Source organism: Phanerochaete carnosa (assembly GCF_000300595.1).
Source record: "Phanerochaete carnosa HHB-10118-sp unplaced genomic scaffold PHACAscaffold_4, whole genome shotgun sequence".
Classification (NCBI taxonomy): domain Eukaryota; kingdom Fungi; phylum Basidiomycota; class Agaricomycetes; order Polyporales; family Phanerochaetaceae; genus Phanerochaete; species Phanerochaete carnosa.
Genome location: NW_006767631.1, coordinates 856,120 through 871,899, shown reverse-complemented (window position 1 = coordinate 871,899; position 15,780 = coordinate 856,120). Strand labels below are relative to the sequence as shown.

At 48.7% G+C, this 15,780-nt stretch overlaps 4 protein-coding genes across 4 annotated transcripts; all 4 read left to right on the top strand.

The window, feature by feature from the left end:
- Positions 1–177: 177 nt before the first annotated feature.
- PHACADRAFT_58727 (uncharacterized protein) lies at positions 178–486 on the top strand (the record flags this gene model as incomplete). Its single annotated transcript, XM_007394243.1, has 1 exon — positions 178–486. A coding segment is annotated over one exon (309 nt), but the record flags the coding sequence as incomplete, so codon positions are not given.
- A 4,111-nt stretch (positions 487–4,597) lies between these two features.
- On the top strand, positions 4,598–5,608 carry PHACADRAFT_91797 (uncharacterized protein; the record flags this gene model as incomplete). The annotated part of the gene is made up of 1 exon (XM_007394242.1): positions 4,598–5,608. A coding segment is annotated over one exon (1,011 nt), but the record flags the coding sequence as incomplete, so codon positions are not given.
- Positions 5,609–8,508: 2,900 nt separating this feature from the next.
- On the top strand, positions 8,509–11,722 carry PHACADRAFT_118172 (uncharacterized protein). The gene is made up of 3 exons (XM_007394241.1): positions 8,509–9,652; positions 9,682–9,811; positions 9,870–11,722. The coding sequence occupies exons 1-3, from the start codon at positions 9,240–9,242 to the stop codon at positions 11,121–11,123; spliced, it is 1,797 nt and encodes a 598-aa protein (XP_007394303.1). The 5' UTR covers positions 8,509–9,239; the 3' UTR covers positions 11,124–11,722.
- A 2,454-nt stretch (positions 11,723–14,176) lies between these two features.
- Positions 14,177–15,478, top strand: PHACADRAFT_92806 (uncharacterized protein; the record flags this gene model as incomplete). The annotated part of the gene is made up of 2 exons (XM_007394240.1): positions 14,177–14,546; positions 14,862–15,478. Coding segments are annotated over 2 exons (987 nt in total), but the record flags the coding sequence as incomplete, so codon positions are not given.
- Between the last annotated feature and the right edge of the window lie 302 nt (positions 15,479–15,780).

Below are 15,780 nucleotides of genomic sequence, written 5' to 3'. Positions count from 1 at the left end.
TGTGAGCGAGATAAAGTGTATGACACAGAGAAACAATGTAGACCTTCAGACTGGTCTATGAATGAGATACAGCGTCTGACTGAGGCTATTCTCAATGAAATGAAAGAATGATTTGAAATTAATGGATGCAAGAAAGGTGCTATCTGAAAGGCTAAGCATGAATTCTTTGATGGCTAAATTACACGCTTGCATAAAACATGCATTTGGGATGTGGTACCCTGGACACAACCTAAGCAGCAAACAGCCAATGTTTCTCTGCGAGACAAAAATGGTAATTCAGTATTACAACCAGATGAGATGGCAAAAATATTGCAAGAACAGTTCACACCATCAGGAGGAAAGCCTGTTGACCATTCAATCATAGATGAGATGCCAGACATGCCTGCCCAGGACATGCCACTAATTTCTGACATGCTGCTGGTTGAGGCACTTGCTCAAGCCAGTAACTTCTCTCCACCAGGCTCAGATCATGTTGACTGGTTCTGGCTGAAGCACATCTTAGATGATAACAATGAAATTGTCGATGATGATGGGAATATAGTTCATGCACAATTTTCTGTGCTGCGCCATGTTCGGGTAATTTTCCAGGCTTGCCTTACTTTGGGCACCTGGCCAGAATAGTTTAAAGAATCACACACAGTTGTGTTACCTAAACCCAAACATCCTGACTATGGTCTACCAAAGGCATACAGACCTATCTGCCTACTTAGCTGTATAGAAAAACTATTTGAAAAGGTTTTGGCACAGTACATGCAGTATGCTGCCCAAAAACATGGCATCACACATGCTGGCCAATATGGTGGCATGATGCAACATGCCACTACTGATGCAGGTATGGCACTTGTCCATACTATTAAAGAATGTTGGAATCAAGGAATGGACTCAGCAGCACTTTTCATAGATGTTGCACAGTTTTTTCCTTCAATTAATCATGAACTCCTCCTTTGTGTCTTAGAGAAACAGAGATTTCATGAAACACTAGTTAGCTTTTTCCATGATTATTCTACGGACAAAAAAACTATGTTCTTATTCAATGGAACAGAAACACTTCAAGCTGCATTTACCATAGGTGTGCAACAAGAGTCAGCATTGTCACTAGCACTTGCCAATCTGTATATTGCACCAGCTATTAAAATAGCTGAGCGCAAAATAAATGAGCACATTTCAGGGGTGACTCTTCAATTTTTTGTGGACGATGGGTTCATTCATGTGTTCTCATGTAATACTGAAGTGCCAGCACATCGCACTATGACTGAGGTCAACTCTGAGAAGCTGACCTTAATTGCTGAGATTTTAAACCGCACTTTGGCTAGATTTGGTCTGAGCATTGAAGCGGACAAAACTGAATTGATGTACTTCCGCAACAGCAGAAAATCATGGCATGAATTGATAGGTGACAATTCTTTGGGCCCACCTGTAAAAATTTATGCCTTAGGCACAGAGTTTCTTCTTTGGCCAAAGGCAATTGTGCGATACTGAGGTTTTTACCTTGATCCAAAGCTCACCTTTAAAGAACATGTGCAATATTATGCCACCAAAGCATGCAGCACTGTTAACTCACTGCGTATGCTGGGTAACTCAGTTCGGGTATGTCTCCACAGGATAAACAAAGGCTATACATTGCAAATGTAGTGCCAGTCATGTGCTATAGTGCTCAACTGTGGTACCATCCAAAATGGAACAGCAAAAAAGGTGTAGCTGATGAATTGCAGTGCACAAAATCACGAGCCGCCCATTGGATCACAGGTGGCTTTAAATCAACATCTATTGGTGCTTTGGACATGATGGCAGGCTTACTGCCAATTAAACTACAGATTGACTGCTTTATGCAAAAGTCATTCTTGCGTGTGCATACACTTCACAGAGGACATCCCCTGTGAGCATACTTAGGTGACATATGGATATTTAATAAGGACATCAATGTTAGCCCACAAATATACCTTCGTAATAAGCGAAGGGGATCCAAATGGAATGGAGCAGCAATGAGTGGGCCAGTAGAACTGGTGCCTCACCGATCTCTTCACAAATGCACTGATCACAATACACCCTTAACATGGGTGGACAATACTTTCATGTCTGTAAATGAATGCTTCAATGCTGTTCACAATATGGTTGAACTAGGCCAATGTTTAATTGATCTGCCACCAGAAATAAATGCAGTTGAGCTTCATTGGATACACATCCGTGATTGCAAGGACATTCCAAAGACGGACCCTTGTGATAGCAGCTTTGTGGACCAGTTTGAAAACAAATATTGTTCAACAGTCAATCATTGGATCACAGACCCATTATTTTTGTCCTTAGCCACTGATGGCTCTGCGCACAAAGACAACCCTCGTGATACATGGCTAATTCCAACAGTACATGCTTTGTTGGAAGCACAAGAGGAACAGGGAATCCTCTATGAAGCTACTGGAGCTGGGTGGGCAGTCTGGAATTACCACCAGCCATCACCACCAATACGGCAAGGCAAACACGGATGGGGCAAAGCTACTGCGTTTGATGCTGAGCTAACTGCCCTATCATATGAAATTAAAGGGCTGGTAAAGGAATATGAAGCGTGGTCACAATCATATAATGGTGGACAGGCACTTAAACAAGATGATTACCACTTTACACTCAATGTGTTTGTGGACAGTGTTGCTGCTGGAATCTCAATCTTCAAAGGAGATTGCAAAGTGGCCAAATTCATTCTATCAGAGCTTCTATTGCCCTGAAAAAATTCCTCAGTGCACATAGTCAACACAAAGTGCATATTGCATGGGTCCCCTCTCATATTCAGGGAAGGACCCAGATGGACAGCTTGTCTACTTGCTTTAATGAGACAGTGGACAAACTTGCTAGTGAGGCTGCCTGCAATAGGACTAGCCAACCCAAAAATGGACCCTCAGGAAAGGACCCGCCAAATGGTGGGCCCAGCGTCGACCCCTCAGTAGTCCGAGGGACTAGTACCCCTCTCGGAGGGGGAAGCCAATGATGCGGCATTCATGCCAAATGCACCTCTCAGCACACCACCCGCGCCACAACACCCACGGCCCAGCCACCACATCCAACTCTCAGCACGCATACCTCCACCCTCTTCTAACAGACCTGCCTAGCAGCTCCCGTAACAATAGTCATAACAACCCACCAGACCTAGCAGAGAAGCTCCGAAAACACCGAAAACACCCAAACTATCCCTGCTCGATGATGCACATAGTTCAGTTACAAAAGTCACATTGCTTATGATGTGCATGATATGACAAACCTCCATTAGACTACAGCAAACCAGAGGCTGGCCAGTTTGCATAATAAATAATGATAGTACTGCTACTAAGTACATGCTAGTTGTGTGCTTTTGCCAGTGTGCATATCCACCCAGCATACATTTTTGATTAGTATACACTTTTGGTTAGCACACATACTATCTGGCCAGTACACACCTCTGGCCAGCATTCAACTCTGGCCAGCATACAGACCTGGCTGGCATTTAACTCTGGCCAGTATACATATCTGCCCAGCATACAATATCTGCCCAGCATGCATCTCTGGCCAGTATACATCTCTGGTGGGCATGCATCTCTGGCCAATATGCATCTCTGGCCAGCATGCTTTAAGACTAGCAACTGGCTGGCAACACATTTTTGGCCAGTGCACATTGCCAGTGTACACTTTGTGTCAGTGATTATATACTTAATTAACAAATATAGATAGTATATATATATTGATAAGTTAATTTGTCTGGCAGATGTATGAACCACTTTTGTATATTTGTAGCTATAACTTGGATTTAGAGCAAAAGAACACAGCATGGTAGAAGTAAACAGCAGCTTTTGTTACAATTTACATTGCAAGCCAATCTATATTGTATGTAACATTTGTAATCTGACCAGGTACTGGCTAAGCTATACTTTATGGATTTTTGTCATATCTACTTTGCCAATGGCTATGAGAATTGTCACTGAATGCATTGCAAGCTCAGGAGTCAGAGTTGGAGTGGTAGTTGGGAATTGTTGGCAAGCTTGGCAATTACAGCCTGGGTGGAAGAGCGGCAGACAAGACATTGGATGGGCAGAGGCAGTTGGTTTCGAGCTCCTTGTTCATATGGTGCTCTTCTTCAGTGAGTCAGACTGCTCCTTTCTTGTTTACGGAGACAACAGAGGAGTTGTTGAAGGCTGATGGAACAGTCGCAGTCAAAACTGACTGGTCAACAACATTTTTTGACGCATACACTGCCTCTTATCAACCCAAGACATCACAATCTATACCCGCTATGTTACAAGTGCAGACAATCCAGCAGACAGCCCCTTACGTGGAGTCTACCCCTCATTCGAGCACTCCCTCCCCTGCATCTCTCTTTCTGCCGCACTTACCAACTTTCTGGAGGACGTCGCCTCCACTGCAAGTCCCTCAAATACCTCCAAGTCGACAGTCTTACTAAAACCAACTCGCATCCACGATCCCATCATTGGGTTCCTTGGCGAACGAGAGCACGAAAACCAGCTTCTTGCTGTCACCCTCCAGCGTGGCGCGTCTTGCTAGTGCCACTACAATACAATCTCCGGAGGTCAGGGCAGCTCCAAGAGAACATCCAGTCCTTCTTCCCTCTGCTTAACACCCACCTTGTGCTGCACAAGACCACTTACGACTATGGCGGCCGGCCTCTTCATTCAACAAGGACAATTCTCCTTTCATCACGGAGGAAGACTTTGCTCGTGTCTCCTCAGTAATGTCAGTCACCTGGGCACCTAGCACTCTTGAGACATACAGTGCAGGCCTTATGTTATTTCATGCTATATGTGATGTCCAGTTGATACCAGAAATGAACCGGGCCCCAGCGTCTAGCGAGCTCCTCTGCATCTTCTTAGCCAAGCTTGCATGCTCATATTCTGTTAGTGCGCTCACCAACTACCTCGCAGGAATTCAGGCATGGCACCGGCTCCATCAACTACCATGGCAGTTAGATGCTGCTCAGCAACAGCTCATGGTTTGCAGTGCCGCCTCGATGCTATCTCGTCTGGATGCAGAAAGATCACCGGAGCTGCATATAACTCGTGCAAAGTGTCCTCCAATCACCATCGCAGTTCTTTCACAGACACATACTCAGTTGGACCTTTCAGTTCCCCTCGATGCTGCAGTGTACACATGTGCGACAGCACTGTTGCATGGCATTGCACGCTCTGATGAATTTACAGTGCCAAAGTTATCTGCCTTTGATCTGTGCCTTCATGTAACCATTGCCAACATTAGGCGGGGTGTCTCAGACCATGATGGTAACACAGTCACAGTGGTGCACCTACCATGCACCGAGTCCTTGCCAGAGGGGGAGGACATCTACTGGGGCAAGCAGCTCAATGACACTGACCCTGATGACGCTCTCACAAATCATGAGAGGATCAACTGCCCACAGCCGGAAGAGCACCTCTTCATGCACAAAACAGCTGATAGGTTTGGATGCAAGCAGAGGCATCCACTCACAGAAGATGCTCTCATGCGACGCTTGCGAATTGCACTACAAGCAGCTGGGGTTACAGAGCAGTTCTCTGGATACTGTTTTTGGATTGGCAGCACATTAGAATACCTGCTGCGAGGTCTTCCCTTTGAGGTAGTTAAAGTCAAAGGCAGGTGAGCAAGTGACGCCTTTCATCTATATCTGCGTCAGCACGCAGAAATTGTAGCTCCATATATGCAGGCCAACCCTGCAGTATGGCATCAGCTTTTCATGCACATGGACCTTCCTCCAGTGTGATGAACAAAGAAATGGCTATTGGTGCGTCGTCCATCTCCTTATAGTGGGGTATGGGCTGAGCTGATGCATCTTTTTGTCGACTACAGGCTTGGATATCGTGGCTCATCCCGGACCTTGTAGCCAGTGTCCATGCGCAGTCGGGTTGGGTCACCCAAGGCTTCCTCCCATCCACACTCTTGTTTAGCACACTTCATACTATCACTACAATGGCTGGAACAAATATCATCATGTATTCGGTGGCTTCGCTTGTTGTTCGAGGCTTGAAACCTTGCAATGCAAAGACATGCCTAGACTTAAATTGCTCCCCAATATTTGGCATGCTCTTTGCTATCTACACTGAGCATCAAAAGTAAATGAACACCCACCTGACACTCTCATTCTCTGCGAGCTCTGGGTATTAAATGCTAGAAATATTTGTGCGAGATTTAATATACATGGGAATACCAAATATAGAATATTGAAAGCTTCGAGTGAAAAGCGATAGTGCTATGAGCAGATGATGTTTTGACTCACATTTAAACTGGCACTTCCAATGGAAGTTTGGCCGTGCTCTGCCAAAATGCGGCAGCCTATGCACTCAGAAATTTGTGTAGGATGTTTTACCCCTTATTCCTGGCTACTAGGGCTATCTATAGGAGCACGCTTCCCAGAGCTCCCCAGCTATTAATGGACCTTAGTGACATTCTTCCTCCCACATTGGCTCCCACTACAGAATCTTGGTTGGAGACTGAAGGTCTCACTTTTCTGCTTAGTGAGTCAAGCAACCTTGCAGCTATTTGACAGAATTATAATTAGAGCCTCAGGAGAATGAAGGCAAAGCATGGGTGCCTTCCTTTGTGGACTGCTTGCATGTTGCCTCTGAAGTGTGCCTCAGAATATCTTTTCTACATAAAGATGGTGCAACACAGGCTAATACAATACTTCTCAATACAGTATACAAGAGATTGAGAAGAGTTTAAAATATAATCACAGGGATTTGCAATGCTAGGACACAATGTAGTTAATTGATGCTGTCCAATATGCCACTTCCTCCAACAACTGCCTTCTCTCAACCCAATAACTGCTTTCTAATGAGCTGTTTTGTATTATCGCATCCTTATTTGCTCTTCCAAGTAATATTGTAACCATTTGGGCACCAGAGCATGCACATGGACTTCTGGGAGGACATGTAGCACCTCCATTCCTTAAAATTCCAGAGCATGAACTCTCTTGTGTAAAATATCTGAAAGGGCCTCAAATATTTGTTCAAGCGAGGGAGACTCCAAAAACAGTTGTTAGTAAGGCTCCTAAGCTGCATTACAAATTTTGCATCTAAACCTACATTATGCATGCAGAAGTTGCTCTAGAAATCAGCCCCATTGTGTAATTCCTGCTGACCAACGTATTACAATTTTTCATAAATATGCAAGCCAAAACCATGTAGAGTTTCCACAAATAAAAGCATGGGAGTATCTCTGAGATTTGTGTCACAATAGAGGCTGGATCCCAAGCGGTGTGGGTGTTCATTTACTTTTGACGCTCAGTGTATGTCAATTCGAGTGCGGCGTACGCGTACACAGGGAAACAGGAAATTCAGTCAGTTTCACAATTTAAGGAATTTTGAAGAGATAGCGTCAGATTCCAGCGCCGCACGTGCAGCATTGCGTGTCTCGAAATCGAGACGCCCGCGTTGTGCCAGAAGCCAGATTCCATCCAGCCAGTTCCCCGCATGGATTCTATACGACCAGTTCCTGCAATCCATGTGAGCTGAAACCGAGTCTGACCTGTGTGGGGCCGTCAAGACGTGACTTGAATGGCTGTCAGATGGAAGGAAGAAATTATTGCTGAAGACTATAAGAAGCATGGCAAGGGCTACAAAGGTACAGGCGTGTTTGTAGACATAGATGATAACGAGGAATTGGATGCTGTGGACGACGTTGAGTATGGTGCGGGCGATGTTGGAGATGGTTTCGATGACGAAGGGCCTGCAATCCTGTCTGCACCTACTACTGGTGGACCTGGTGGACCTGCGGCCAGTCCATCCAATGAAAGTGATATGTAGCATGCTGTATTCTGCGTAGTATAAATTGCAGAGGTTTCTCGACTGTTTCGTTGCGACAATGAGCTCGTGGGCGGCAATGGCCGGTCTGTGCAGGCGCTCAGATCGTAGGTCTGAGATCTGCCCATGCGGTTTCCTGGCAGGACAGATTCTGCGTCTCGGCTGACTACGGTCAGCGCAATTTCGATATCGCCAAATTCTCCCTCGATATCGTGGAATTCCTACAATTGTGAAACTACTCAATTTCCCGGTTGCCTGTGTAGTCTTTGGCACGTCTTACTTGAGCGTCTTTTTGTGGCTTATAGAAGTCCGATGTCTCTCATACGCCCAACGACTTGGCATAAACAGACGGAGGTGTCTTTTGGACTTATGTGTCTTTCTGTACCTTTTGCTCTTATAAAGACCTAAAAGACCAGCTGTAGCTTTACTGATGCTTCTTGAATGGCGACCAGGCGGTACGGTCGTGGGAACTCCGAGCTACTTTCGGCCAGCGCCCTTCTGATCTGCGCTACCACAGGAAAACCCTTCTTATTGTAACACTACGTGCTCGGTACACTTACGATCCTCAGCGTCGCGGGCGGCTTGTGGAAAGTTTGCAGCTACTGGTTGTCCGAGACACTGCTCGGTCAAGGTCTCTTCGCTGCGGATGACTCACTACTGGGTGAACTCTAAGGTCAGCTGCATTGTCATATTCCTTCCCTGCTTGCGCATCCGCTCACCGTCTATCTTTTCTCACATGGTGGCTCGGTTTAATAGAGTCTGACTGGATTTTCAATTCATCTGAAGACGAAGCACATGGCCATGTTCGCGAAGCTCTGGGACCCTTTCTTGATGGCCAAACTTAATTGGCTAGTATCAAGTCGATATCTATGAGGACAGCACCACGGCGCAAGCGAACAGCTATTATACTTGCGACAAGGAAAGCCCCACCTTCCGTACGAATACAGCTGTATCTGACATGGGTGTTGTAGAGTTTGATACGCGTGAATGTAAGGTTTACGGCCAGCAGCGCTGGGGCTCAGTATCACACCATTCTTCATGTTCCCCGGCAGACTGGAGTCATGGAAAAAGGCTCTACGCGTCATGGACCTCGAAGCTTGCATCGAGGTCCTCCTAAAGTCGGATTGCTTTCCAACTAATTCCGAGCAAACTCCATATCACAAACAGACAGGATGACAGCCCCAACATCGAACCACGAGTGGCATTGCTTTTCATGGAGATTCATGAGAACAACGAGATACTGAAGTGTCACGATAGGGGTTGAAAGTCCTTGGGCGGGCATCGAGAAAGTTGCCAGGCGTCTTGGGTTCGGACCGACTGGGTGTGGCACCGCCAAGGCAGGTCCCAACAATACCCAAAGCAAGCTAAGGCATGTCATCTAATCCAGGCTACCTCCAACACCTAGACGTTTTCTTGATGCACTGACTTGCGGAGCTGCTAAGCTTCCCGAGAGGCGTCTGCCATGAGCACCAAATGAAACTCCGACATATAGCTCTCATAGGGTGCAAGTGCCCCTGCTGCGTTGGTGCCTCCTTCAAGATGAACGACACCTTCCGGTCTCTTCAGGCCTCACACGGGCCTGCATATCCTCAAGCTATTTGGCAATCCAGCCCCGATGTTCGAGGTACCTACGACATCATCAGCACATGCCTCTCGACGATCGTCATCTGCGTCTGGAGCGCCGTGCACGTCGACGTGCCAATACGACAGACCAGATGGTCCATCATAGACAAGATCGGCTGGCTCGTCACCGGGCTGGTTGCTCCTGATCTGCTGCTATATGTTGCATGCTGTCAGCTATACCGCGCCTATGTCCTGCTTGGAGAAGCTAAGAGATGTCTACATGTCGAGTCCGTTCAGCCGAAGCCCGGTCGATCGAGGGCATCGTGGGATTTCCGAACGGGACACAAGGCAGGGCGATTTCACTGTTCATCGAGGCAATGGCTCATCTTTACAAGCAGGCATCTCGAGTGCCGGAGCCATCTGATGAAGCTTCGTTCTCCGAGTATACGGAAGCAGATGCAGCATCGGCCAAGTTCCGTGAGGTATATATTTTCTGTGCGCTTGAACGACTAGCTTTTAAGCATTATATTGCTCCTCCAGGCCTCGTCCGATGTTCCCCTCGAAGCACAACAGCCTTCTCGGCGTCGGCGCAAGCACCCATGGACGCTCACGCACGCTTTCTACGGTGTCATGGGCGGCTTCGTGCTGGAGACACCTCCAATACTCGAAGGAGAGACGCGTTTCGTGCTCACACTCAGCGGCCTTCGTTTCGTCATGGACAACGCTCCCGACCTTCTCCCAGACCTCTCCGAAGAAGAGATCTGGAGCAAGGGTCGATCTGATGCCCTGGCGAAGGTGCTACTCATGCTGCAGCTGCTCTACTTCTGCATCTCTTGCGCCGCTCGCCTCGCGCAGTCCCTCCCGCTCAGCTTGCTCGAGGTCACGACCCTGGCACATGCACTCTGCACCGTCGTGACGTGCGTCGTATGGTGGAAGAAGCCGTTTAACGTGCAGGAGCCGACCCTCATCCGAGTCACCGGAGAGCGCGCTACCAAGCTCGCCAACGAGCTTGCCGCGTACATGCTCTTCACGAGCCGTGCGCACAAAGACTACATTGCGGGGCTTGTATGGTACCTTTGCGCCAGCGAATCATCGTATCTCGAAGTCTCTTCCCCTCCCCCCGAGAATATGGGCCACTATGAAGCGCCAGACTTGCGACACGACGTCTACCCCGGGAAATCATTCCTCATCGAAGGCTATTGCTTCGAGATCTTACGGAAGAAGCCTGACCCCCATCATCGTATTGTGTTCGGACATGGGTGCCTCCCATGGTACAACTGCCCGCGCGGAATCAACGACGCCGTGAGGTTGAGCGACGAAGACATGTACCGCTGGATACTCGCCGCGCGAGGCTTGCGGAAATGGGGAGATATTCAGCTGGAGCAGAAGCGCGTCCTCGTGTCGAGACATGGTGGCCTGCAGATGTCCGTCTTCAAACATGGCGAGAAAGCGTGGTGGCCTGCGGTCTCGCTGGCGATCGCAACAGCATACGGCGCCGTACACTTGATAGGCTGGAAGGCGGAGTTCCCCACACTCGTTGAGCGCACGCTCTGGCGATATGCGGCGGTCACGCTCATCATCCTGGGGCTTGCATTCTTTCAGTATTCTGCTATCTCTCCAGAAAAGGGCTCCCTTGGACATCGCAGCTCGCAGTTGGCTTTTTATTCGTGTCTTTTATTTTATCCCCTAGCGAGTGGATATGTACTGATTGAAAGCACCAGGCAGCTGTTCTTTCTTCCCGACAAGGCCTTCGTGCTCCCCGATCTGTCAATTTATCTTCCTCACTTTTCTTGACAAGATCATCGAAGAGTACGCTCCACATTGTAGCATGTACGGCGTTCGAGAAGCTAGGGCACGCTGAAGGCGGAGAATTTATGGCATATCGTATTGAGTAATGCACGGCCGGTACATGCCATATATCTGGAAATTATAAGCCAATCTCGTACCTACGATATCTGAGCTGTATTAGGGAATATACCGCTCTTTCGTATCCTCCTCCAGCTCGTCTACCAAAACAAAGCCGGCCTTGTGTGTGTAGGCGATGAGGCCAGCAAGCTGGAACGCGTGTTCCCAGGCCTTCGTCTGGTTGCGCGAGGCGTCTTCACTCTTGAGGGTAATGGGGAGATGCATGCAGGTAGTCACTCCGGTAAGCAATTCAGGGACTAAAGAACGTACTCCTCGTCTCCGACGAGATCCAAGAACCTCCCCGTCGGGATACTCTCCGCGGCACCGGTGGAGACACGCAGCTTACAGCGACCAGATCATGCAGCTAAGGAACATAGCAGCGAGCTGGAAGAGGGGTGCACTCGTATCATGGGGTCATTAATGACTTCTGAAAGGTCCTAAGTCGGGGCTGGCAAGCAGGAGTGGCAATCTGGGAGCATACACTACTGGAAGTCATAGATGAGTTGAACAAGCACGTTCAGCGGCCAGAGTGGGATTATGCACCTTGACTCTCTCTGTTATTTTACGAGACAAGCGGAGAATTTCCTGAAATGTCTCGCAGCATCGTACTTTGCGCAGCTGAGGGAGTTCTCGCGACCGCGACGACGGACGGCGGACGGTGCAGTTATATTCCATTTACTGTAGGCGGATCAATTTAAGGTTAGCGCTCATGCGACCTCTGCGACGCGGCTCATCCTGCTTTCATCTTGTCGTTCTTCGTCGCCCGTGCGCATTGTTCTAGTTTTTGGATGCTATACCGCAGCGACGACAAATTTAGCGGAACTATGACTATCTCTTCGTATTCAGTGCGCCGTAACGCGGTTTCGACTCAACGGTTTGATAGATTCCACCCAAGCGCACACTCGGCAACTCAACAACGCACGCAGCGCATGCACGCTCCAGAGGTGCTGAATGTGGTCAAAGCGTTGGGAACCTCGTCGTGTGTCTCTTTAGTCTCCTTGTCCTATACGTTACTCATTTACCGGTTACCCAGCTCTCACCGCGTCGTAGTAAACAGGTTGCATTCACTCTTGCGCACAAGCATCCAAGGTTCCTCCCCCCCTTCCCGGCATGCGGCAGTATGAATGCTTAATATTCCTCCCGAGATGTTTTCTGCACCCTGGCAAGCATTGTGCATTCCATCTCATGCCAATCCTGATATCCTTGGTTCTATGAGGAACCTAGGATGCTTCGCCCTACGCCTTGCAACGGCTTCACTTGGGACGCTAACGCCGCAAACGTTCCTTTAGAATCAGCGGTCAATGTCTCTCTGCTTCTACCAAGCCAGTCGTGCTGACCTCATGTTTCGCGACCAGATGTCCTCGTGAATCGTTTCGTGAAACAGCAGCTCAACAAACGACTGACTCAGCCCCAGCAGCAACCATGGAAGACGCAAGCAAGCTTACAGGTGTCATGCCTGCCTGTCAAGCCTTCGCTCTGGGTAACATTAACGAATCGTCGAAATCTGACTCAGCAGGAGGTGCTTGCAGTTTTTGGTGCAGGCTGGGACGGCGTAGTCTTCTAAGACGAAGCATGAAGTCAAATTTGCTCGTAGTCGTGACGTCTCTCCCTGTCGTTCTCATAGCATATGAGCTTGTCCTGACGTTCGTCAGAGCATCGATTCTGAATTAGGCGCGAGTAGGAAGACATGGCCTGTAACCTTCTGCTTGCTCACAAAAAAGATTGCTGTTACCGTCCAAGCCAATCATGAGTATTTGTTCCGGTGTGCTTGATACTGTCGAATCCGGCAGCGTTGGGATTTGATGCGCCTTTGTTTGGTGGTGTTATGATTTGAGGCCTCCGCCTGCCTTTTGCGGTGGAGTCATCACACAACTGCGTTCAGTTCTCGAAGATGTGTTCCTCGACGCAGGAGATATTTGATTTTCTCTTCTATGCGAATCGACGGTATTTATAAGCTCTGGATGTCACGCCAAGACTGTGCCACACCAAGTCCGGCGACGAGCCGCGCGACGTGCGTGTCCACTTTGCGGACGAAAGCAGTTGCCAGGAGACCGAGGCTCATTGTAAGTTCCATCGAGTACCACGACTGCGTCTTTCTGCTGATATCCGGTTTGTTCTAGATAACGTCTGTAGCTGCTTCTCGCAGAAGAAGCACAAGCACGTGCAAACAATGCTTGAGTAAGCTATGTCGGGAAATGCCCACGATCCACGAGTCAGACGGCCGACCTCCTGCTCGCACGACACTTACTCGCCGCTCTGCTTCATACCGATCTGTGGCTTTGGTGTAACTCTTGAACGACACATCTGCGCATCCTGTTGCTTCAAGATACACATTTGCCTTCGAGAGCAGCCAGTCACATCTGCCCGAGAGCTCGCGAACACCGCATTGTTTAAGTCGAGCCTTTCTTCCGATACACTGATATGTGAGCTGTTATAATTGCATTGCGCGTAGTCCTTCTCACGAAGATTTCTGATTGCGAAGCAGGTCATCGGTGCCGGGGCATAGGCGGAACATGTCGTCTGTAAGCGAACCCGCACTTGAAGGGCAGTCTTCGTACAACGCAGAGGACTACTTTCTCTGCTTGGTACGCATGTGTTTGTTTCGTCGCCTGCAATAAACTAAATGCCATGTAGAACAACAATAATTTGCTCGGGCAATGCATCGTCGCTGCTGTTGCAGTTGCCCTAACAGTTGTTGCTACTTCAAGCTTCTTGAGTCTCGTGGTTCTCGCCGTGGTTTGTGAATTCACGTATAAACCGAGTATCATGCTCATAGATTATGTGTGGTAGATTTTCGCGAAAATCACGCATCCGAGTATTGGTCAGGAGGAGGAGGGCCACGGAAGTGCAGTAGGCGATCCGAAGGCGGTGAGTTAAATCTGCCGTCGTACTCTGTCTTACGATAATTACAATTGTTATGATAGACTTCGCTAGGCGTGGAGCATCGAGGAATCATATGCCGTGCCTGCGAAGAACCTATTTTCGGCGTACGTCACAAGTGTATCGAATGCTCCGACTTCGACCTCTGCAAGGCTTGCATATCATTGGTACCTATTCGATCGCAACACGAGCACACCCATACTTTCTTTCCAATCGAGTATCCTTGGGACCAACGCCCATTTTTTGAAGTCTCAACAGTGTCATGCGAAGTCTATCCTGATATCGAATGTGATGGTTGCGGGCAACATCCAGTCTTTGGCGTTCTTTACAGGTGCTCTTCGTGCGATGAATTTGATTTCTGCTCTGCATGCTTCAACAGCGCCGAGGAACGCTCCGAACACGACATCTCCCACGATTTCTTTCCTATCCAGAGTCCAAGAGAATATGCAAAATTCCTCGCCGCACAAGGCAATTCTCGCACCCCTTCAGCCTCTCCTTCGACCCCTTCTTCAACCTCCCCTGAACGCGACACCGCTCCGCTTCCCCGGATAGATGAAAAGAAGCACGTCCCCTGTGGCAGTACCGGTCGGCACTTGGGTGAAGCATGCAACAGATGCAGCAGACCCGCAGAACACTACTGTCTAGACTGCCAGGACTACGGGCTGTGTACCGCTTGCATAAGCGATACGCAAGTTCGTATATCCCACGATCGTCTACATAGGTTCTTTCCGCTGGATCCCTCCGCAGCCAGTCTCGAACATGGACCGGCTTCTTCCTCGGACCACGAGGGTACTACGGACAAGACCAGCTGCGATGGCTGCCAGCGTCGAATCTATCGCATTCGACATCGGTGCCTGGAATGCACAGGCTTTTCCCTTTGTCGGCTCTGTATTTCGTCCGTTCGGCGGCGTTCAGAGCATGATCCCAAACATCGCTTCTTCCCTATCGAGTATCCGTGGGATGCCGGTGCTTTTGATGCGGTCTATGCCACATTAGATGCGACGCGCTGTCGAGGTTGTAACCTCGGTACCTCGGCTGCCCAGCACAGGTGCCTCTCATGTCTGGACTTCGTCTTCTGCATGTGGTGCATCTCAGACCCAGACGTGCGGGCTCAGCACGACCTCACGCACCCTTTCTTCCCTTATACAACGCACTTCGAGGATTTAGATGCCATATATGAGGCTAGACGTCAACAATTCGCTACATACAAGGATACCCCTCTGTTGGCAGACTCCAACTCGGAGAGCGATGGCTCCACTGATAGTGTAAGTGTCTCGCTCGCGCCCCAGAATATTTATACTTACATTATGTTGATTTCCAGCAGAGCATCTCTGCAGATGAACTTGTGCAGGTGTGTCCAATGACGAATTGTTATTATCGTCTACTGACGTCAAAACTCAATTTCTATCCAGCCCACCAGGGGACACGAATCACCGATACAGTCCAGGGTCTTTTTCGAGCTATCTGATACATCTGTCTGCTTTTCGTCTGCCTATAACCCGTGGACATGCGTCGCTCCGCTAGTGAGGATCGCCAAAGTCGTAGAGGAGCGGGTCGATACAATTGCGGATACCGACTGGTCCACCGAAGTTGCAAACGAATATTATAGGACTGTCGTCTGGGGCCTGATACAATTAGCCTCGTCTGGAATTGTACCTGCCTGCGA